The 27,221-nt window shown below is 40.2% G+C and overlaps 1 protein-coding gene and 2 long non-coding RNA genes across 6 annotated transcripts in view; 2 read left to right on the top strand and 1 right to left on the bottom strand.

The window, feature by feature from the left end:
- dapk1 (death-associated protein kinase 1) overlaps nt 1–27,221 on the top strand; it is a 206,557-nt gene that overhangs the window by 129,136 nt on the left and 50,200 nt on the right. For all 3 annotated transcript variants that reach the window (XM_036936598.1, XM_036936596.1, XM_036936597.1), the window contains 5 exons: nt 645–764; nt 1,112–1,210; nt 4,520–4,618; nt 6,545–6,643; nt 18,989–19,186. In XM_036936598.1, the coding sequence (XP_036792493.1) occupies nt 645–764; nt 1,112–1,210; nt 4,520–4,618; nt 6,545–6,643; nt 18,989–19,186 (615 nt within the window). The remainder of the gene's footprint in view (nt 1–644; nt 765–1,111; nt 1,211–4,519; nt 4,619–6,544; nt 6,644–18,988; nt 19,187–27,221) is intronic.
- LOC118937430 lies at nt 7,090–9,027 on the top strand. 2 transcript variants are annotated; one of them, XR_005034781.1, is made up of 3 exons: nt 7,090–7,196; nt 7,562–7,796; nt 9,004–9,027. It is a non-coding gene; the product is annotated as an uncharacterized LOC118937430 (long non-coding RNA). The 2 variants fall into 2 exon arrangements; XR_005034780.1 differs by having other exon boundaries at nt 7,102–7,146.
- LOC118937431 lies at nt 7,447–9,020 on the bottom strand. The gene is made up of 4 exons (XR_005034782.1): nt 8,996–9,020; nt 7,879–7,998; nt 7,594–7,788; nt 7,447–7,513 (listed from the first exon to the last, which is right to left on the bottom strand). It is a non-coding gene; the product is annotated as an uncharacterized LOC118937431 (long non-coding RNA).

Raw genomic sequence — 27,221 nt, 5'->3', positions numbered from 1 at the left:
ACACCTGATGGAAACTAAATAACCCCCTGTTGTTACTATAACACTAGAGCATGTTATCCCTGTTACCTGAACCTGTGGCATGATACCATACACCTGATGGAAACTAAATAACCCCCCGTTGTTACTATAACACTAGAGCATGTTATCCCTGTTACCTGAACCTCTGATACCATACACCTGATGGAAACTAAATAACCCCCTGTTGTTACTATAACACTAGAGCATGTTATCCCTGTTACCTGAGCCTCTGATACCATACACCTGATGGAAACTAAATACCCCCTGTTGTTACTATAACACTAGAGCATATTATCCCTGTTACCTGAGCCTGTGGCATGATACCATACACCTGATGGAAACTAAATGACCCCCTGTTGTTACTATAACACTAGAGCATGTTATCCCTGTTACCTGAACCTCTGATACCATACACCTGATGGAAACTAAATACCCCCTGTTGTTACTATAACACTAGAGCATGTTATCCCTGTTACCTGAACCTCTGATACCATACACCTGATGGAAACTAAATAACCCCCTGTTGTTACTATAACACTAGAGCATGTTATCCCTGTTACCTGAGTTTGTGGCATGATACCATACACCTGATGGAAACTAAATAACCCCCTGTTGTGTGTCAATAGGATGAGGAAGACTCCTTTGTGATGAAGGCTATAATCCATGCAATAAACGACAACAACGTACCTGGCCTGCAGCACCTTCTGACCTCACTGACCAGCTATGACCTTAACCAGCCCAACAAGGTGAGAACACAGCTCTGTCTCTGGGTGTGTGTGTGTGTGTGTGTGTGTTAACCAATGTAATAATGTTTTTAATTGTTACATTTATTCTCCTATTAACCCTCTCATCTATCTAGTCATCTATCTAGTCATCTATCTAATCATCTATCTAATCATCCCACTAACAGTCTGTCTGATCTTTTCTCCAGCTCTCAGCAGAACACCTTGTTAAGGAATCAGTCTATACTATCATACTAACCCTGACTTCTCTGGTCTGCTCAGAACACCGTGTGTGTGTACAGTATAATGTGTGTACAGGATAATGTGTGTACATTCACTGATCCCATGTTAACATGTGTGTGTGTGGGTAGAACGGGACTCCCCCCCTCCTGATTGCAGCAGGCTGTGGAAACATTCAGATAATCGATGTGCTGATGGGGAAAGGAGCTGAGATACAGGCCCACGACAAGGTACACACACTACCACGACAAGGTACACACACTACCACGACAAGGTACACACAAACTACCACGACAAGGTACACACACTACCACGACAAGGTACACACACTACCACGACAAGGTACACACAAACTACCACGACAAGGTACACACACTACCACAACAAGGTACACACACTACCACGACAAGGTACACACACTACCACGACAAGGTACACACAAACTACCACGACAAGGTACACACAAACTACCACGACAAGGTACACACAAACTACCACGACAAGGTACACACAAACTACCACGACAAGGTACACACACTACCACGACAAGGTACACACACTACCACGACAAGGTACACACACTACCACGACAAGGTACACACACACTACCACGACAAGGTACACACACTACCACGACAAGGTACACACAAACTACCACGACAAGGTACACACACTACCACGACAAGGTACACACAAACTACCACGACAAGGTACACACACTACCATGACAAGGTACACACACTACCACGACAAGGTACACACACTACCACGACAAGGTACACACACTACCACGACAAGGTACACACACTACCACGACAAGGTACACACAGACTACCATGACAAGGTACACACACTACCACGACAAGGTACACACACACTACCACGACAAGGTACACACAGACTGGACTCACACACAAAAAAACACCCAGTCGACTTCTTAATTTGGGTTTTATTTTAATGACACTCAAGAATACAAAAATGTATACACTACTGTTCAATAGTTTGGGGTCACTTAGAAATGCCCACATTTTTTGTCCATTAAAATAACACCAAATTGATCAGAAATACAGTGTAGACATTGTTAATGTTGTAAATGACTATTGTGGCTGGATTTTTAATGGAATATCTACATAGGTGTACAGAGGCCCATTATCAGCAACCATCACTCCTGTGTTCCAATGGCACGTTGTGTGTATCATTTTAAAAAGCTAATTGATCAATAGAAAACCCTTTCACAAATTATGTTAGCACAGCTGAAAACTGTTGTCCTGATTAAAGAAGCAATAAAACTGTCCTTCTTTAGACTAGTGGAGTATCAGGAGCATCATCATTTGTGGGTTTGAATACAGGCTCAACATGGCCACAATTCCTCAACAGGCAGCTTCATTAAACAGTACCCGCAAAACACCAGTCTCAACGTCAAGAGTGAAGAGGCGACTGCGGGATGTTGGCCTTCTAGGCAGAGTTGCAAAGAAAAATACATATCTCAGACTGGCCAATAAAAATAAAAGATTAAGATGGGCAAAAGAACACAGACACTGGACAGAGGAATTCGGCCTAGAAGGCCAGCATCCCGGAGTTGCCTCTTCACTGTTGACGTTGAGAGTGGACAGAGGAACTCTACCTAGAAGGCCAGCATTTGTGGGTACTATTTAATGATGCTGCCAGTTGAGGACTTGTGAGGCGTCTGTTTCTCAAACTAGACACTGTAATGTACTTGTCCTCTTCCTCAGTTGTGCACCGGGGCCTCCCACTTCTCTTTCTATTCTGGTTAGAGCCAGTTTGCGCTTTTCTGTGAAGGGGGTAGTACACAGCGTTGTACGAGATTTTCAGCTTTTTAGCAATTTCTTGCATGGAATAGTTTCCATGGGGGGTGGGGAGGGACAGACAGTAGTTTCAGGAAGTTTCAGGAAGTAACCAACTGTTTCAGAAGAAAGTTATTTGTTTCTGGACATTTTGAGCCTGTAATCGAACCCACAAATGCTGATACTCAACTAGTCTAAAGAAGGCCAGTTTTATTGCTTCTTTAATCAGGACAACAGTTTTCAGCTGTGCTAACATAATTGCAAAAGGGTTTTCTAATGATCAATTAGCCTTTTAAAATTATAAACTTGGATTAGGTAACACAACGTGCCATTGGAACACAGGAGTGATGGTTGCTGATAATGGGCCTATGTATGTCTATGTAGATATTCCATTGAAAATCTGCCGTTTCCAGCTACAACAGTCATTTACAACATTAACAGTGTCTACACTGTATTTCTGATCAATTTGATGCTATTTTAATGGACAAAAAAAAATATTTAAAAAAACAAGGATATTTCTAATTGACCCCAAACTTTTGAACGGTAGTGTAGATATTATCAAATGTTCATAGAAGTTCAAACTGTCTTTGGCTTCCTTTGATTCAATGTGAGGGAGTGTTTTGAGAGGTGGAGAATATTTGAAGGCTCGTTGTTAAACCAGCCGTCTAGCTGGATGGGATAAGGTGAGGTGTGATGAGGTGTGGTGGGGTGGGGTGAGGTGGGATGGGGTGTGATGAGGTGTGGTGAGGTGGGATGAGATGTGATGAGGTGTGATGGGGTGGGGTGAGGTGTGATGAGGTGGGATAAGGTGAGGTGTGGTGAGGTGTGGTGAGGTGGGGTGGGGTGGGATGGGGTGTGATGAGGTGGGATGAGATGTGATGAGGTGTGATGGGGTGGGGTGAGGTGTGATGAGGTGGGATAAGGTGAGGTGTGGTGAGGTGTGGTGAGGTGTGGTGAGGTGTGGTGAGGTGGGGTGGGGTGGGATGGGGTGTGATGAGGTGTGGTGAGGTGGGATGAGATGTGATGAGGTGTGATGGGGTGGGGTGAGGTGTGATGAGGTGGGATAAGGTGAGGTGTGGTGAGGTGTGGTGAGGTGTGGTGGGGTGGGGTGGGGTGGGATGGGGTGTGATGAGGTGTGATGAGGTGGGATGAGATGTGATGAGGTGGGATGAGGTGTGATGGGTGGGGTGAGGTGTGATGGGGTGGGGTGAGGTGGGATAAGGTGAGGTGTGGTGAGGTGGGGTGAGGTGGAATGGGGTGGGATGGGGTGTGATGAGGTGTGATGAGGTGGGATGAGGTGGGGTGAGGTGTGATGAGGTGGGATGAGGTGAGGTGGGGTGAGGTGGGATGGGGTGAGGTGGGATGGGGTGAGGTGGGGTGAGGTGGGATGAGGTGGGATGGGGTGAGGTGGGATGGGGTGAGGTGGGGTGAGGTGGGATGGGGTGAGGTGTGATGAGGTATGATGGGGTGGGATGGGGTGAGGTGTGATGGGATGAGGTGGGATGAGGTATGATGGGGTGGGATGGGGTGAGGTGGGATGGGGTGAGGTGTGATGAGGTATGATGGGGTGGGATGGGGTGAGGTGTGATGGGATGAGGTGGGATGAGGTGGGATGAGGTGTGAGTAACAGACACACTACAGACCATTCTAATGTAGCTTAAGTAATCGCATGTTGCCCATTTGAACCATTTGTGCTGCACATCCCAGTGTCTGACTGTACCCATTGAACCTCAGAGTGGAGCGAACGCCATCTACTACGCAGGGAGACACGGACACGTGGAGACCCTCAGGTTCCTGCATGAAAAGACCTGCCCTCTGGACGTCCAAGATAAGGTGATCCCCCCCACACTCACACCAGGCCCTGAATACCACGATCACAACACACTTCACACTTCCATGACCGTCAGTCCATCAGTCCCCTCGAGCGGCTCACGCCCCTTCCTCCCCACACACTACGGCTGTGACAGTCATGGAGTTTTGGGTGACGGTAAATTGGCCATGAATAGAATGATTTTCCCGTTCAAGTCAGTGATGTCATAATGGGTGGACTGGCAACCGTTGCGAGGAGCAAAGCAGATAGTAAAAACAGGAAGTGTGCCCATCAATATGAGCTGTGATTTGTTGTCAACTCATCTGACTTTGCAAAAAATGCTTTGAATTGCATGAGCCACATTAGTTAACATAATTTGAATAACATTCTACGTTACCAAGGAAGTAATTGCATCACAATACCAGGCAGCCATTGTGAGTTTACCAGTCAACTTGTCACACGAAAGCCTGGCCATCTAGTCTACAATCAGTTGTTTGTTCAGTAAATGTATATATTTTTTTAATAATTTGGTTTTAATGTTTATTTTCATGACAGTCTTCGTCCATGACGGTCGGTTACACGCTTATACAATAGTACGACAGTCCTAACACACTACCTTTAGGCAGGAGGCTCAGTCATCAGAGTTCAATCATTCCTGGATTGATCTACTTTATTTGCTGTTGCCATGGAGACTGTGATAGAGACGCTTCACTCCCCCTGATGGAGATGCGTCACTCCTCCTTTCTCAGTGCCTCTCCACCTCTCTAGATCACTACGCCGACCGACTGGCCAGGATGGCATCAGCTGATACACTGGTGTTTTACGTCACAGAACTCTTCAATGGAAATAAAATATTGTTTCACCACAGAGTGGGTGTGGGTGTGCCTAGATGTTTACACTTCAGAAGGACTGTGTTTGTGTGTGTGTTGTGCCATGACACCCAACATTTAAATTGTTCTGTAATGGTTTCTGGAGTTAGAAATAGAGCAGATGAGCTAGAAACATTATTTTGTTGAAATATAATTTGTTCTCTGAGAAATTAAGCGAAATGAATGCACCCAAATTGTCCATTTTAATTTATATAGTACCTAACATCCGTTTTGAACCAAACTTTTTTCTAACAATGAGTAAGACATAAGGAATACAAATAAGTGGTCAAAAGTCATCCAGGCCCCCCCACACAACAATCCACCCCAACAACCAAAACATTAAACACCTACCTAATATTTAGTTACTCTCCCTATTCCCCTCAGAACAGCCTCAATTCATCAGGTCATGAACTCTACAAGGTGTCCAAAGCGTTCCACAGGGATGCTGGTCCATGTTGACTCTACAAGGTGTCCAAAGCGTTCCACAGGGATGCTGGTCCATGTTGACTCTACAAGGTGTTGAAAGCGTTCCACAGGGATGCTGGTCCATGTTGACTATACAAGGTGTTGAAAGCGTTCCACAGGGATGCTGGCCCATGTTGTCTCTACAAGGTGTTGAAAGCGTTCCACAGGGATGCTGGTCCATGTTGACTATACAAGGTGTCCAAAGCGTTCCACAGGGATGCTGGTCCATGTTGACTCCAACTCTTCCCACAGCTGTCAAGTTGTCTGGATGTCCTTTATGTGGTGGACCATTCTTGATGCACACGGGAAACTGTTGTGTGACCTTTGGATTCCAATGTCTAACTCACTGTTACTAAAAAGTTTGGTTCAAATCGGATGTTAGGTACTATATTTATTACATATTATATGAATCCTAAAATTAAAAAGGGCAGTTTGAGTGCAATCCATTAGCTTAATTTTAAAAAATCTAAATATATTTAAAAGAAATAATGTTGCAGGAATTCTTATCTGTTTCTAACAACAGAAATTATTTCATAACGATCTGACATGGTGGGGGTCGATCTGGTGCTTTTTTGAGGAGTAACGACCCGTGTTGATGCTGTGTTGCTGTTACAGAGTGGAGAGACAGCCCTACACGTGGCAGCTCGCTATGGCAACGTGGATGTGGTCCAATACCTGTGTAGTATCCATGCCAACCCAGACCTCTCAGACAGGGTACGTGTACACGCACCACACACACACAGACCAGTCAGAGCGTACGTTCTGAGTTTGTACTGAATACTGTACTGTATCATTCTTGATTCACACGGTAAACGCTTGAGCGTGAAAAAGACCCAGCAGCGTTGCAGTTCCTGACACTCACCGGGTGCGCCTGGCACATACTACCATACCCCGTTCTGAGACAGTTTTTCGTGTCCATTCATACATAATAAATCCATGTCTCAGTTGTCTCAAGGCTTAAAAATCCTTCTTTAACCTCCTCCTCTTCATCTACACGTCAATAAGGGATCCTATCTTTCACCTGGATTCACCTGGTCAGTCTGTCATAGAAAGAGTAGGTGTTCCTAATGTTTTGTTCAGAGTGTATTTTAGCAAGTAAATGAGACAAGTGCACAATGTATGTCACGTGTTAACCTGATGAGGTATGTCAAGTGTTAACCTGATGAGGTATGTCAAGTGTTAACCTGATGAGGTATGTCACGTGTTAACCTGATGAGGTATGTCATGTGTCAACCTGATGAGGTATGTCACGTGTTAACCTGATGAGGTATGTCACGTGTCAACCTGATGAGGTATGTCACGTGTCAACCTGATGAGGTATGTCACGTGTCAACCGGATGAGGTATGTCACGTGTCAACCGGATGAGGTATGTCACATGTCAACCGGATGAGGTATGTCACGTGTCAACCGGATGAGGTATGTCACGTGTTAACCTGATGAGGTATGTCACGTGTCAACCTGATGAGGTATGTCACGTGTTCACCTGATGAGGTATGTCACGTGTTCACCTGATGAGGTATGTCACGTGTTCACCTGATGAGGTATGTCACGTGTCAACCTGATGAGGTATGTCACGTGTTAACCTGATGAGGTATGTATCAACCTGATGAGGTATGTGTCAACCTGATGAGGTACGTGTCAACCTGATGAGGTACGTGTCAACCTGATGAGGTATGTCACGTGTTAACCTGATGAGGTACGTGTCAACCTGATGAGGTACGTCATGCGTTAACCTGATGAGGTATGTCACGCGTTAACCTGATGAGGTATGTCACGTGTCAACCTGATGAGGTATGTCACGTGTCAACCTGATGAGGTATGTCACGTGTCAACCTGATGAGGTATGTCACGTGTTCACCTGATGAGGTATGTCACATGTTCACCTGATGAGGTATGTCACGTGTTCACCTGATGAGGTATGTGTCAACCTGATGAGGTATGTGTCAACCTGATGAGGTATGTGTCAACCTGATGAGGTATGTCATGTGTCAACCTGATGAGGTATGTCACGTGTCAACCTGATGAGGTATGTCACGTGTCAAACTGATGAGGTATGTCACGTGTCAACCTGAGGTGTGTCACGTGTCAACCTAATGAGGTGTGTCACGTGTCAACCTGATGAGGTGTGTCACGTGTCAACCTGATGAGGTGTGTCACGTGTCAACCTGAGGAGGTGTGTCACGTGTCAACCTGATGAGGTATGTCATGTGTTCACCTGATGAGGTATGTCACGTGTCAACCTGATGAGGTATGTCACGTGTCAACCTGATCAGGTATGTCACGCGTCAACCTGATGAGGTTTGTCACGCGTCAACCTGATGAGGTTTGTCACGTGTTAACCTGATGAGGTATGTCACGCGTTAACCTGATGAGGTATGTCACGCGTCAACCTGATGAGGTATGTCACGCGTCAACCTGATGAGGTATGTCACGCGTCAACCTGATGAGGTATGTCACGCGTCAACCTGATGAGGTATGTCACGCGTCAACCTGATGAGGTATGTCACGTGTCAACCTTATGAGGTATGTCACGTGTCAACCTGATGAGGTATGTCACGTGTCAACCTGATGAGGTATGTCACGTGTCAACCTGATGAGGTATGTCACGTGTCAACCTGATGAGGTATGTCACGTTTCAACCTGATGAGGTATGTCACGTTTCAACCTGATGAGGTATGTCACGTGTCCACCTGATGAGGTATGTCACGTGTCCACCTGATGAGGTATGTCACGCGTCCACCTGATGAGGTATGTCACGCGTCAACCTGATGAGGTATGTCACGCGTCAACCTGATGAGGTATGTCACGCGTCAACCTGATGAGGTATGTCACGCGTCAACCTGATGAGGTATGTCACGCGTCAACCTGATGAGGTATGTCACGCGTCAACCTGATGAGGTATGTCACGCGTCAACCTGATGAGGTATGTCACGCGTCAACCTGTTGAGGTATGTCACGCGTCAACCTGATGAGGTATGTCACGCGTCAACCTGATGAGGTATGTCACGCGTCAACCTGATGAGGTTTGTCACGCGTCAACCTGATGAGGTTTGTCACGCATTAACCTGATGAGGTATGTCACGTGTTAAACTGATGAGGTACAGTGCATTTGGAAAGTATTCAGACCCCTTGACTTTTTCCACATTTTGTTACATTACAGCCTTATTCTAAAATGTATCAAATAAAAAATTTAAAATCCTTATCAGTCTATACACAATACCCCATAATGACAAATCAAAAACAGGTTTTTACATAAGTATTCAGACCCTTTGCTATGAAACTCGAAATTGAGCTCAGGTGCATCCTGTTTCCATTGATCATCCTTGAGATGTTTCTCCAACTTGATTGGAGTCCACCTGTTGTAAATTCAATTGATTGGACATGATTTGGAGAGGCACACACCTGTCTATATAAGGTCCCATAGTTGACAGTGCATGTCAGAGCAAAAACCAAGGAATTGTCCTTAGAGCTTCAAGACAGGATTGTGTGGAGGCACAAATCTGGGGAAGGGTACCAAAACATTTCTGCAGCATTGAAGGTCCCCAAGAACACTGTGACCTCCATCATTCTTAAATGGAAGAAGTTTGGAACCACCAAGACTCTTACTAGAGCTGGCCACTCTGCCAAACAATCGGGGAGAAGGGCCTTGGTCAGGGAGGTGACCAATAACCTGATGGTCACTCTGACAGCTCCAGAGTGTCTCTGTGGAAATGGGAGAACCTTCCAGAAGGACAACCATCTCTGCAACACTTCACCAATCAGACCTTTATGGTAGAGCGGCCAGACGGAAGCCACTCCTCAGTAAAAGGCACTGCTTTGAGTTTGCCAAAAGGCACCTAAAGGACTCTCAGACCATGAGAAACAAGATTCTCAGGTCTGATGAAACCAAGATTGAACTCTTTGGCCTGAATGTCAAGTGTCACGTTTGGAGGAAACCTGGCGCAATCCCTATGGTGAAGCATGGTGGTGGCAGCATCAGTCTGTGGGGATGTTTTTCAGCAGCAGGGACTGGGAGACTAGTCAGGATCGCGGGGAAAGCTGAACGGAGCAAAGTACAGAGAGATCCTTGATGAAAACTTGCTCCAGAGTGCTCAGGACCTCAGACTGGGTTGAAGGTTCACCTTCCAACAGGACAACAACCCTAAGCACACAGCAAAGACAACACAGAAGTGGCTTCGGGACAGGAGGGACAGCAGCATTGTTCTGTACCAACCGTTAGATCAGGAGGGACAGCAGCGTTGTTCTGTACCAATCGTTAGATCAGGGACAGCGGCGTTGTTCTGTACCAACCGTTAGATCAGGAGGGACAGAAGCATTGTTCTGTACCAACCGTTAGATCAGGAGGGACAGCAGCGTTGTTCTGTACCAACCGTTAGATCAGGAGGGACAGCAGCGTTGTTCTGTACCAACCGTTAGATCAGGAGGGACAGCAGCGTTGTTCTGTACCAACCGTTAGATCAGGAGGGGCAGCAGCGTTCTGTACCAACCGTTAGATCAGGAGGGAAAGCAGCATTGTTCTGTACCAACCGTTAGATCAGGAGGGACAGCAGCATTGTTCTGTTCCAACCGTTAGATCAGGAGGGACAGCAGCGTTGTTCTGTTCCAACCGTTAGATCAGGAGGGACAGCAGCGTTGTTCTGTACCAACCGTTAGATCAGGAGGGACAGCAGCGTTGTTCTGTACCAAACGTTAGATCAGGAGGGACAGCAGCGTTGTTCTGTACCAACCGTTAGATCAGGGACAGCAGCGTTGTTCTGTACCAACCGTTAGATCAGGAGGGACAGCAGCATTGTTCTGTACCAACCGTTAGATCAGGAGGGACAGCAGCATTGTTCTGTTCCAACCGTTAGATCAGGAGGGACAGCAGCATTGTTCTGTACCAACCGTTATATCAGGAGGGACAGCAGCGTTGTTCTGTACCAACCGTTAGATCAGGAGGGACAGCAGCGTTGTTCTGTACCAACCGTTAGATCAGGAGGGACAGCAGCGTTGTTCTGTACCAACCGTTAGATCAGGAGGGACAGCAGCGTTGTTCTGTACCAACCGTTAGATCAGGGACAGCAGCGTTGTTCTGTACCAACCGTTAGATCAGCAGGGACAGCAGCGTTGTTCTGTACCAACCGTTAGATCAGGAAGGACAGCAGCGTTGTTCTGTACCAACCGTTAGATCAGGGACAGCAGCGTTGTTCTGTACCAACCGTTAGATCAGGGATAGCAGCGTTGTTCTGTACCAACCGTTAGATCAGGGACAGCAGCGTTGTTCTTTACCAACCGTTAGATCAGGAGGGACAGCAGCATTGTTCTGTACCAACCGTTAGATCAGGAGGGACAGCAGCGTTGTTCTGTACCAACCGTTAGATCAGGAGGGACAGCAGCATTGTTCTGTACCAACCGTTAGATCAGGAGGGACAGTAGCGTTGTTCTGTACCAACCGTTAGATCAGGAGGGACAGCAGCGTTGTTCTGTACCAACCGTTAGATCAGGGACAGCAGCGTTGTTCTGTACCAACCGTTAGATCAGGAGGGACAGCAGCGTTCTGTACCAACCGTTAGATCAGGAGGGACAGCAGCATTGTTCTGTACCAACCGTTAGATCAGGAGGGACAGCAGCATTGTTCTGTTCCAACCGTTAGATCAGCAGGGACAGCAGCGTTGTTCTGTACCAACCGTTAGATCAGGAGGGACAGCAGCGTTGTTCTGTACCAACCGTTAGATCAGGAGGGACAGCAAGCGTTGTTCTGTACCAACCGTTAGATCAGGAGGGACAGCAGCGTTGTTCTGTACCAACCGTTAGATCAGGAGGGACAGCAAGCGTTGTTCTGTACCAACCGTTAGATCAGGAGGGACAGCAGCGTTGTTCTGTACCAACCGTTAGATCAGGAGGGACAGCAGCGTTGTTCTGTACCAACCGTTAGATCAGGGACAGCAGCGTTGTTCTGTACCAACCGTTAGATCAGCAGGGACAGCAGCGTTGTTCTGTACCAACCGTTAGATCAGGAAGGACAGCAGCGATGTTCTGTACCAACCGTTAGATCAGGAAGGACAGCAGCGTTGTTCTGTACCAACCGTTGGATCAGGAGGGACAGCAGCGTTGTTCTGTACCAACCGTTAGATCAGGAGGGACAGCAGCGTTGTTCTGTACCAACCGTTAGATCAGGGACAGCAGCGTTGTTCTGTACCAACCGTTAGATCAGGGACAGCAGCGTTGTTCTGTACCAACCGTTAGATCAGGGACAGCAGCGTTGTTCTGTACCAACCGTTAGATCAGGAGGGACAGCAGCGTTCTGTACCAACCGTTAGATCAGGCACAGCAGCGTTGTTCTGTACCAACCGTTAGATCAGGAGGGACAGCAGCATTGCTCTGTACCAACCGTTGGATCAGGAGGGACAGCAGCGTTGTTCTGTACCAACCGTTAGATCAGGAGGGACAGCAGCGTTGTTCTGTACCAACCGTTAGATCAGGGACAGCAGCGTTGTTCTGTTCCAACTGTTAGATCAGAAGGGCCACAGTGTTGTTCTGTACCAACCGTTAGATCAGGGACAGCAGCATTGTTCTGTACCAACCATTAGATCAGGAGGGACAGCATCATTGTTCTGTACCAACCGTTAGATCAGGAGGGACAGCAGCATTGTTCTGTACCAACCGTTAGATCAGGAGGGACAGCAGCTTTGTTCTGTACCAACCGTTAGATCAGGAGGGACAGCAGCGTTGTTCTGTACCAACCGTTAGATCAGGAGGGACAGCAGCGTTGTTCTGTACTAACCGTTAGATCAGGAGGGACAGCAGCGTTGTTCTGTACCAACCGTTAGATCAGGAGGGACAGCAGCGTTGTTCTGTACCAACCGTTAGATCAGGAGGGACAGCAGCGTTGTTCTGTACCAACTGTTAGATCAGGGACAGCAGCGTTGTTCTGTACCAACCGTTAGATCAGGAGGGACAGCAGCGTTGTTCTGTACCAACCGTTAGATCAGGGACAGCAGCGTTGTTCTGTACCAACCGTTAGATCAGCAGGGACAGCAGCGTTGTTCTGTACCAACCGTTAGATCAGGCACAGCAGCGTTGTTCTGTACCAACCGTTAGATCAGGAGGGACAGCAGCGTTGTTCTGTACCAACCGTTAGATCAGGGACAGCAGCATTGTTCTGTACCAACCGTTAGATCAGGAGTGACAGCAGCGTTGTTCTGTACCAACCGTTAGATCAGAGACAGCAGCATTGTTCTGTACCAACCGTTAGATCTGGAGGGACAGCAGCATTGTTCTGTACCAACCTTTAGATCAGGGACAGCAGCGCTGTTCTGTGCTAACCGTTAGATCAGGAGGGACAGCATCATTGTTCTGTACCAACCGTTAGATCAGGATTGACAGCAGCGTTGTTCTGTACCAACCGTTAGATCAGGAGGGACAGCAGCGTTGTTCTGTACCAACCGTTAGATCAGAAGGGACAGCAGCATTGTTCTGTACCAACCATTAGATCAGGAGGGACAGCAGCGTTGTTCTGTACCAACCGTTAGATCAGGGACAGCAGCGTTGTTCTGTACCAACCGTTAGATCAGGGACAGCAATGTTGTTCTGTACCAACCGTTAGATCAGGGACAGCAGCGTTGTTCTGTACCAACCGTTAGATCAGGAGGGACAGCAGCGTTCTGTACCAACCGTTAGATCAGGCACAGCAGCGTTGTTCTGTACCAACCGTTAGATCAGGAGGGACAGCAGCATTGCTCTGTACCAACCGTTGGATCAGGAGGGACAGCAGCGTTGTTCTGTACCAACCGTTAGATCAGGAGGGACAGCAGCGTTGTTCTGTACCAACCGTTAGATCAGGGACAGCAGCGTTGTTCTGTTCCAACTGTTAGATCAGAAGGGCCACAGTGTTGTTCTGTACCAACCGTTAGATCAGGGACAGCAGCATTGTTCTGTACCAACCATTAGATCAGGAGGGACAGCATCATTGTTCTGTACCAACCGTTAGATCAGGAGGGACAGCAGCATTGTTCTGTACCAACCGTTAGATCAGGAGGGACAGCAGCTTTGTTCTGTACCAACCGTTAGATCAGGAGGGACAGCAGCGTTGTTCTGTACCAACCGTTAGATCAGGAGGGACAGCAGCGTTGTTCTGTACTAACCGTTAGATCAGGAGGGACAGCAGCGTTGTTCTGTACCAACCGTTAGATCAGGAGGGACAGCAGCGTTGTTCTGTACCAACCGTTAGATCAGGAGGGACAGCAGCGTTGTTCTGTACCAACTGTTAGATCAGGGACAGCAGCGTTGTTCTGTACCAACCGTTAGATCAGGAGGGACAGCAGCGTTGTTCTGTACCAACCGTTAGATCAGGGACAGCAGCGTTGTTCTGTACCAACCGTTAGATCAGCAGGGACAGCAGCGTTGTTCTGTACCAACCGTTAGATCAGGCACAGCAGCGTTGTTCTGTACCAACCGTTAGATCAGGAGGGACAGCAGCGTTGTTCTGTACCAACCGTTAGATCAGGGACAGCAGCATTGTTCTGTACCAACCGTTAGATCAGGAGTGACAGCAGCGTTGTTCTGTACCAACCGTTAGATCAGAGACAGCAGCATTGTTCTGTACCAACCGTTAGATCTGGAGGGACAGCAGCATTGTTCTGTACCAACCTTTAGATCAGGGACAGCAGCGCTGTTCTGTGCTAACCGTTAGATCAGGAGGGACAGCATCATTGTTCTGTACCAACCGTTAGATCAGGATTGACAGCAGCGTTGTTCTGTACCAACCGTTAGATCAGGAGGGACAGCAGCGTTGTTCTGTACCAACCGTTAGATCAGAAGGGACAGCAGCATTGTTCTGTACCAACCATTAGATCAGGAGGGACAGCAGCGTTGTTCTGTACCAACCGTTAGATCAGGGATAGCAGCGTTGTTCTGTACCAACCGTTAGATCAGGGACAGCAGCGTTGTTCTTTACCAACCGTTAGATCAGGAGGGACAGCAGCATTGTTCTGTACCAACCGTTAGATCAGGAGGGACAGCAGCGTTGTTCTGTACCAACCATTAGATCAGGAGGGACAGCAGCATTGTTCTGTACCAACCATTAGATCAGGAGGGACAGCAGCGTTGTTCTGTACCAACCGTTAGATCAGGGATAGCAGCGTTGTTCTGTACCAACCGTTAGATAAGGAGGGACAGCAGCGTTGTTCTGTACCAACCGTTAGATCAGGAGGGACAGCAGCGTTCTGTACCAACCGTTAGATCAGGCACAGCAGCGTTGTTCTGTACCAACCGTTAGATCAGGAGGGACAGCAGCATTGCTCTGTACCAACCGTTGGATCAGGAGGGACAGCAGCGTTGTTCTGTACCAACCGTTAGATCAGGAGGGACAGCAGCGTTGTTCTGTACCAACCGTTAGATCAGGGACAGCAGCATTGTTCTGTACCAACCATTAGATCAGGAGGGACAGCATCATTGTTCTGTACCAACCGTTAGATCAGGAGGGACAGCAGCATTGTTCTGTACCAACCGTTAGATCAGGAGGGACAGCAGCTTTGTTCTGTACCAACCGTTAGATCAGGAGGGACAGCAGCGTTGTTCTGTACCAACCGTTAGATCAGGAGGGACAGCAGCGTTGTTCTGTACCAACCGTTAGATCAGGAGGGACAGCAGCGTTGTTCTGTACCAACCGTTAGATCAGGAGGGACAGCAGCGTTGTTCTGTACCAACCGTTAGATCAGGAGGGACAGCAGCGTTGTTCTGTACCAACCGTTAGATCAGGGACAGCAGCGTTGTTCTGTACCAACCGTTAGATCAGGAGGGACAGCAGCGTTGTTCTGTACCAACCGTTAGATCAGGGACAGCAGCGTTGTTCTGTACCAACCGTTAGATCAGCAGGGACAGCAGCGTTGTTCTGTACCAACCGTTAGATCAGGAAGGACAGCAGCGTTGTTCTGTACCAACCGTTAGATCAGGCACAGCAGCGTTGTTCTGTACCAACCGTTAGATCAGGCACAGCAGCGTTGTTCTGTACCAACCGTTAGATCAGGAGGGACAGCAGCGTTGTTCTGTACCAACCGTTAGATCAGGGACAGCAGCATTGTTCTGTACCAACCGTTAGATCAGGAGTGACAGCAGCGTTGTTCTGTACCAACCGTTAGATCAGAGACAGCAGCATTGTTCTGTACCAACCGTTAGATCAGGAGGGACAGCAGCATTGTTCTGTACCAACCGTTAGATCAGGGACAGCAGCGCTGTTCTGTGCTAACCGTTAGATTAGGAGGGACAGCATCATTGTTCTGTACCAACCGTTAGATCAGAATTGACAGCAGCGTTGTTCTGTACCAACCGTTAGATCAGGAGGGACAGCAGCGTTGTTCTGTACCAACCGTTAGATCAGGAGGGACAGCAGCATTGTTCTGTACCAACCATTAGATCAGGAGGGACAGCAGCGTTGTTCTGTACCAACCGTTAGATCAGGGATAGCAGCGTTGTTCTGTACCAACCGTTAGATCAGGTACAGCAGCGTTGTTCTGTACCAACCGTTAGATCAGGAGGGACAGCAGCGTTGTTCTGTACCAACCGTTAGATCAGGAGGGACAGCAGCGTTGTTCTGTACCAACCGTTAGATCAGGGATAGCAGCGTTGTTCTGTACCAACCGTTAGATCAGGGACAGCAGCGTTGTTCTTTACCAACCGTTAGATCAGGAGGGACAGCAGCATTGTTCTGTACCAACCGTTAGATCAGGAGGGACAGCAGCGTTGTTCTGTACCAACCATTAGATCAGGAGGGACAGCAGCATTGTTCTGTACCAACCATTAGATCAGGAGGGACAGCAGCGTTGTTCTGTACCAACCGTTAGATCAGGGATAGCAGCGTTGTTCTGTACCAACCGTTAGATAAGGAGGGACAGCAGCGTTGTTCTGTACCAACTGTTAGATCAGGAGGGACAGCAGCGTTCTGTACCAACCGTTAGATCAGGCACAGCAGCGTTGTTCTGTACCAACCGTTAGATCAGGAGGGACAGCAGCATTGCTCTGTACCAACCGTTGTATCAGGAGGGACAGCAGCGTTGTTCTGTACCAACCGTTAGATCAGGAGGGGCAGCAGCGTTGTTCTGTACCAACCGTTAGATCAGGGACAGCAGCATTGTTCTGTACCAACCATTAGATCAGGAGGGACAGCATCATTGTTCTGTACCAACCGTTAGATCAGGAGGGACAGCAGCATTGTTCTGTACCAACCGTTAGATCAGGAGGGACAGCAGCTTTGTTCTGTACCAACCGTTAGATCAGGAGGGACAGCAGCGTTGTTCTGTACCAACCGTTAGATCAGGAGGGACAGCAGCGTTGTTCTGTACCAACCGTTAGATCAGGAGGGACAGCAGCGTTGTTCTTTACCAACCGTTAGATCAGGAGGGACAGCAGCGTTGTTCTGTACCAACCGTTAGATCAGGAGGGACAGCAGCGTTGTTCTGTACCAACCGTTAGATCAGGGACAGCAGCGTTGTTCTGTACCAACCGTTAGATCAGGAGGGACAGCAGCGTTGTTCTGTACCAACCGTTAGATCAGGGACAGCAGCGTTGTTCTGTACCAACCGTTAGATCAGCAGGGACAGCAGCGTTGTTCTGTACCAACCGTTAGATCAGGAAGGACAGCAGCGTTGTTCTGTACCAACCGTTAGATCAGGCACAGCAGCGTTGTTCTGTACCAACCGTTAGATCAGGCACAGCAGCGTTGTTCTGTACCAACCGTTAGATCAGGAGGGACAGCAGCGTTGTTCTGTACCAACCGTTAGATCAGGGAAAGCAGCATTGTTCTGTACCAACCGTTAGATCAGGAGTGACAGCAGCGTTGTTCTGTACCAACCGTTAGATCAGAGACAGCAGCATTGTTCTGTACCAACCGTTAGATCAGGAGGGACAGCAGCATTGTTCTGTACCAACCGTTAGATCAGGGACAGCAGCGCTGTTCTGTGCTAACCGTTAGATTAGGAGGGACAGCATCATTGTTCTGTACCAACCGTTAGATCAGAATTGACAGCAGCGTTGTTCTGTACCAACCGTTAGATCAGGAGGGACAGCAGCGTTGTTCTGTACCAACCGTTAGATCAGGAGGGACAGCAGCATTGTTCTGTACCAACCATTAGATCAGGAGGGACAGCAGCGTTGTTCTGTACCAACCGTTAGATCAGGGATAGCAGCGTTGTTCTGTACCAACCGTTAGATCAGGTACAGCAGCGTTGTTCTGTACCAACCGTTAGATCAGGAGGGACAGCAGCGTTGTTCTGTACCAACCGTTAGATCAGGAGGGACAGCAGCATTGTTCTGTACCAACCATTAGATCAGGAGGGACAGCAGCGTTGTTCTGTACCAACCGTTAGATCAGGGATAGCAGCGTTGTTCTGTACCAACCGTTAGATCAGGGACAGCAGCGTTGTTCTTTACCAACCGTTAGATCAGGAGGGACAGCAGCATTGTTCTGTACCAACCTTTAGATCAGGAGGGACAGCAGCGTTGTTCTGTACCAACCGTTAGATCAGGAGGGACAGCAGCATTGTTCTGTACCAACCGTTAGATCAGCAGGGACAGCAGCGTTGTTCTGTACCAACCGTTAGATCAGGAGGGACAGCAGCATTGTTCTGTACCAACCGTTAGATCAGGGACAGCAGCGTTGTTCTGTACCAACCGTTATATCAGGAGGGACAGCAGCATTGTTCTGTACCAACCGTTAGATCAGGGACAGCAGCATTGTTCTGTACCAACCATTAGATCAGGAGGGACAGCAGCGTTGTTCTGTACCAACCGTTAGATAATTGACAGCAGCGTTGTTCTGTACCAACCGTTAGATAATTGACAGCAGCATTGTTCTGTACCAACCGTTAGAGCAGGAGAAACATCAGCGTTAGAAAAGCACAGACTGTTTTTCAAGGCTTAAGGTAGTGTTTAGGATAGTTTTGTGATCATTTTGATTCCGCTGGAAGTGAAAAGCAGTGGCATTTAGGCCCAAACAGACTGGTGCCAGGCTCCTTCACCTAGATTAGGAGCTGCCATGTAGGTATCCCTATAACCCCACCCCCACCCCCTCCTCTCCTCATCAGGAGCAGGAGACACCGCTCCACTGTGCGTCGTGGCATGGCTACTCCTCGGTGGCCAGGACACTATGCCAGGCGGGGTGCCAGGTTAATGCCAAGAACAGGGAGGGAGAGAGCCCCCTCCTCACCGCCTCTGCCAGGGGGTTCGCTGATATAGTAGAGTGTCTGATAGAACATGGCGCTGACCTCAACTCTACTGACAAGGTAATGCTGTGGCTATGCTATGACTATATTACTATACTACTACTATGATATTACTATGCTATTACTCTATTACTATACTACTACTATGATATTACTACACTATTACTCTATTACTATACTACTACTACTACTATGATATCACTATACTACTACTATGATATCACTATACTATTACTCTGATATTACTATACTACTACTATGATATTACTATACTACTACTATGATATTACTATACTATTACTATGATATTACTATACTATTACTATGACATTACTATACTATTACTATATTACTATGACATTACTATACTCTTACTATGATATTACTATACTATACTATTATATCACTATACTATTACTATGACATTACTATACTATTACTATATTACTATGACATTACTAGTAATATATTACTATGATATTACTATACTATTACTGATATTACTATACTATTACTATGATATTACTATATCGCTATGACATTACTATACTATTACTATGATATTACTATGATATTACTATACTATTACAATGATATTACTATACTATTAATGCTACTACTATACTATTACTATGATATTACTATACTATTACTATGATATTACTACACTATTACTATGATATTACTATACTACTATGATATTACTACACTATTACTATGATATTACTATACTACTATGATATTACTATACTATTACTATGATATGACTATATTGCTATGATGTTACTATTACTATGATATTACTATACTATTACTATGATATGACTATTACTATGATACTACTATGATATTACTATACTATTACTATGATATGACTATATTACTATGATATGACTATCACTATGATATTACTATACTATTACTATAATATTACTATGATATGACTATTACTATGATATTCCTATGATATGACTGGAATATTCCTGGGATATAGTATTACTATGATATTACTATGAAATGACTATATTACGATATGACTATATTACTATGATATGACTATATTACTATGATATGACTATATTACTATGATATGACTATATTACTATGATATGACTATATTACTATGATATGACTATATTACTATGATATGACTATATTACTATGATATGACTATATTACTATGATATGACTATGATATGACTATATTACTATGATATGACTATATTACTATGATATGACTATATTACTATGATATGACTATATTACTATGATATGACTATATTACTATGATATGACTATATTACTATGATATGACTATATTACTATGATATTACTATACTATTACTATGATATTACTATGATATGACTATATTACTATGATATGACTATCACTGATATTACTATACTATTACTATAATATTACTATGATATGACTATTACTATGATATTACTATACTGTTACTATGATATTCCTATGATATGACTGGAATATTCCTGGGATATAGTATTACTATGATATTACTATGATATGACTATATTACTATGATATGACTATATTACTATGATATGACTATATTACTATGATATGACTATATTACTATGATATGACTATATTACTATGATATTACTATATTACTATGATATGACTATATTACTATGATATGACTATATTACGATATGACTATATTACTATGATATGACTATATTACTATGATATGACTATATTACTATGATATTACTATATTACTATGATATGACTATATTACTATGATATGACTATAATATGACTATATTACTATGATATTACTATACTATTACTATGATATGACTATATTACTATGATATGACTATATTACTATGATATGACTATATTACGATATGACTATATTACTATGATATGACTATATTACTATGAAATGACTATATTACTATGATATGACTATATTACTATGATATGACTATGATATGACTATATTACTATGATATGACTATATTACTATGATATGACTATATTACTATGATATGACTATATTACTATGATATGACTATGATATGACTATATTACTATGATATGACTATGAAATGACTATATTACTATGATATGACTATATTACTATGATATGACTATATGACTATGATATGACTATATTACTATGATATGACTATATTACTATGATATGACTATATTACTATGATATGACTATATTACTATGATATGACTATATTACTACGATATGACTATATTACTACGATATGACTATATTACTATGATATGACTATATTACTATGATATGACTATATTACTATGATATGACTATATTACTATGATATGACTATATTACTATGATATGACTATATTACTATGATATGACTATATTACTATGATATTACTATATTACTATGATATGACTATATTACTATGATATGACTATGATATGACTATATTACTATGATATTACTATACTATTACTATGATATGACTATATTACTATGATATGACTATATTACTATGATATGACTATATTACGATATGACTATATTACTATGATATGACTATATTACTATGAAATGACTATATTACTATGATATGACTATATTACTATGATATGACTATGATATGACTATATTACTATGATATGACTATATTACTATGATATGACTATATTACTATGATATGACTATATTACTATGATATGACTATGATATGACTATATTACTATGATATGACTATGAAATGACTATATTACTATGATATGACTATATTACTATGATATGACTATATGACTATGATATGACTATATTACTATGATATGACTATATTACTATGATATGACTATATTACTATGATATGACTATATTACTATGATATGACTATATTACTATGATATGACTATATTACTATGATATGACTATATTACTATGATATGACTATATTACTATGATATGACTATATTACTATGATATGACTATATTACTATGATATGACTATATTACTACGATATGACTATATTACTATGATATGACTATATTACTATGAAATGACTATATTACTATGATATGACTATATTACTATGATATGACTATATTACTATGATATGACTATATTACTATGATATGACTATATTACTATGATATGACTATATTACTATGATATGACTATATTACTATGATATGACTATATTACTATGATATGACTATATTACTATGATATGACTATATTACTATGATATGACTATGATATGACTATATTACTATGATATGACTATGATATGACTATATTACTATGATATGACTATATTACTATGATATGACTATATTACTATGATATGACTATATTACTATGATATGACTATATTACTATGATATGACTATATTACTATGATATGACTATATTACTATGATATGACTATATTACTATGATATGACTATATTACTATGATATGACTATGATATTACTATATTACTATGATATTACTATATTACTATGATATGACTATGATATTACTATATTACTATGATATGACTATATTACTATGATATTACTATGATATTACTATATTACTATGATATGACTATATTACTATGAAATGACTATATTACTATGATATTACTATACTATTACTATGATATGACTATATTACTATGATATGACTATATTACTATGATATGACTATATTACTATGATATGACTATATTACTATGATATGACTATGATATTACTATATTACTATGATATTACTATATTACTATGATATGACTATATTACTATGAAATGACTATATTACTATGATATTACTATACTATTACTATGATATGACTATATTACTATGATATGACTATATTACTATGATATGACTATATTACTATGATATGACTATATTACTATGATATGACTATATTACTATGATATGACTATATTACTATGATATGACTATATTACTATGATATGACTATGATATGACTATATTACTATGATATTACTATATTACTATGATATGACTATGATATTACTATATTACTATGATATGACTATATTACTATGATATTACTATGATATTACTATATTACTATGATATGACTATATTACTATGAAATGACTATATTACTATGATATTACTATACTATTACTATGATATGACTATATTACTATGATATGACTATATTACTATGATATGACTATATTACTATGATATGACTATATTACTATGATATGACTATGATATTACTATATTACTATGATATTACTATATTACTATGATATGACTATATTACTATGAAATGACTATATTACTATGATATTACTATACTATTACTATGATATGACTATATTACTATGATATGACTATATTACTATGATATGACTATATTACTATGATATGACTATATTACTATGATATGACTATGATATGACTATATTACTATGATATGACTATATTACTATGATATGACTATGATATTACTATATTACTATGATATGACTATATTACTATGATATGACTATATTACTATGATATGACTATATTACTATGATATGACTATATTACTATGATATGACTATGATATTACTATATTACTATGATATGACTATATTACTATGATATGACTATATTACTATGATATGACTATATTACTACGATATGACTATATTACTATGATATGACTATATTACTATGAAATGACTATATTACTATGATATGACTATATTACTATGATATGACTATATTACTATGATATGACTATATTACTATGATATGACTATATTACTATGATATTACTATACTATTACTATGATATGACTATATTACTATGATATTACTATATTACTATGATATGACTATATTACTATGATATGACTATGATATGACTATATTACTATGATATGACTATGATATTACTATATTACTATGATATGACTATATTACTATGATATGACTATGATATTACTATATTACTATGATATGACTATATTACTATGATATGACTATATTACTATGATATGACTATATTACTACGATATGACTATATTACTATGATATGACTATATTACTATGAAATGACTATATTACTATGATATGACTATATTACTATGATATGACTATATTACTATGATATGACTATATTACTATGATATGACTATATTACTATGATATTACTATACTATTACTATGATATTACTATGATATGACTATATTACTATGATATGACTATATTACTATGATATGACTATATTACTATGATATGACTATGATATGACTATATTACTATGATATGACTATGATATGACTATATTACGATATGACTATATTACTATGATATGACTATATTACTATGATATGACTATATTACTATGATATTACTATATTACTATGATATGACTATATTACTATGATATGACTATGATATGACTATATTACTATGATATGACTATGATATGACTATATTACGATATGACTATATTACTATGAAATGACTATATTACTATGATATGACTATATTACTATGATATGACTATATTACTATGATATGACTATATTACTATGATATGACTATATTACTATGATATGACTATTTTACTATGAAATGACTATATTACTATGATATTACTATATTACTATGAAATGACTATATTACTATGATATGACTATATTACTATGATATGACTATATTACTATGATATTACTATATTACTATGATATGACTATATTACTATGATATGACTATGATATTACTATATTACTATGATATGACTATATTACTATGATATGACTATATTACTATGATATTACTATATTACTATGATATGACTATGATATTACTATATTACTATGATATGACTATATTACTATGATATTACTATGATATTACTATATTACTATGATATGACTATATTACTATGAAATGACTATATTACTATGATATTACTATACTATTACTATGATATGACTATATTACTATGATATGACTATATTACTATGATATGACTATATTACTATGATATGACTATATTACTATGATATGACTATATTACTATGATATGACTATTTTACTATGAAATGACTATATTACTATGATATTACTATATTACTATGAAATGACTATATTACTATGATATGACTATATTACTATGATATGACTATATTACTATGATATTACTATATTACTATGATATGACTATATTACTATGATATGACTATGATATTACTATATTACTATGATATGACTATATTACTATGATATGACTATATTACTATGATATTACTATATTACTATGATATGACTATGATATTACTATATTACTATGATATGACTATATTACTATGATATTACTATGATATTACTATATTACTATGATATGACTATATTACTATGAAATGACTATATTACTATGATATTACTATACTATTACTATGATATGACTATATTACTATGATATGACTATATTACTATGATATGACTATATTACTATGATATTACTATGTTACTATGATATGACTATATTACTATGAAATTACTATATTACTATGATATTACTATACTATTACTATGATATGACTATATTACTATGATATGGCTATATTACTATGATATGACTATATTACTATGATATGACTATATTACTATGATATGACTATGATATGACTATATTACTATGATATGACTATATTACTATGATATGACTATGATATTACTATATTACTATGATATGACTATATTACTATGATATGACTATATTACTATGATATGACTATATGACTATGATATGACTATATTACTATGATATGACTATATTACTATGATATGACTATATTACTATGATATGACTATATTACTATGATATGACTATGATATGACTATATTACTATGATATGACTATATTACTATGATATGACTATATTACTATGATATGACTATATTACTATGATATGACTATATTACTATTATATGACTATATTACTATGATATGACTATATTACTATGATATTACTATGAAATGACTATATTACTATGATATTACTATACTATTACTATGATATGACTATATTACTATGATATTACTATATTACTATGATATGACTATATTACTATGATATGACTATGATATGACTATATTACTATGATATGACTATGATATTACTATATTACTATGATATGACTATATTACTATGATATTACTATGATATTACTATATTACTATGATATGACTATATTACTATGATATGACTATATTACTATGATATGACTATATTACTACGATATGACTATATTACTATGATATGACTATATTACTATGAAATGACTATATTACTATGATATGACTATATTACTATGATATGACTATATTACTATGATATGACTATATTACTATGATATGACTATATTACTATGATATGACTATATTACTATGATATGACTATATTACTATGATATGACTATATTGCTATGATATGACTATATTACTATGATATGACTATGATATGACTATATTACTATGATATGACTATGATATGACTATATTACTATGATATGACTATGATATGACTATATTACGATATGACTATATTACTATGATATGACTATATTACTATGATATTCCTATGATATGACTATATTACTATGATATGACTATATTACTATGATATTCCTATGATATGACTGGAATATTCCTGGGATATAGTATTACTATGATATTACGATATGACTATATTACTATGATATGACTATATTACTATGATATGACTATATTACTATGATATGACTATATTACTATGATATGACTATATTACTATGATATGACTATATTACTACGATATGACTATATTACTATGATATGACTATATTACTATGATATGACTATATTACTATGATATGACTATATTACTATGATATGACTATATTACTATGATATGACTATATTACTATGATATGACTATACTATTACTATGATATTACTATGATATGACTATATTACTATGATATGACTATATTACTATGATATGACTATATTACTATGATATGACTATGATATTACTATATTACTATGATATGACTATATTACTATGATATGACTATATTACTATGATATGACTATATGACT

Source organism: Oncorhynchus mykiss, chromosome 11, assembly GCF_013265735.2.
Source record: "Oncorhynchus mykiss isolate Arlee chromosome 11, USDA_OmykA_1.1, whole genome shotgun sequence".
Classification (NCBI taxonomy): Eukaryota; Metazoa; Chordata; class Actinopteri; order Salmoniformes; family Salmonidae; genus Oncorhynchus; species Oncorhynchus mykiss.
This window is presented reverse-complemented; position numbering and strand designations above follow the sequence as displayed.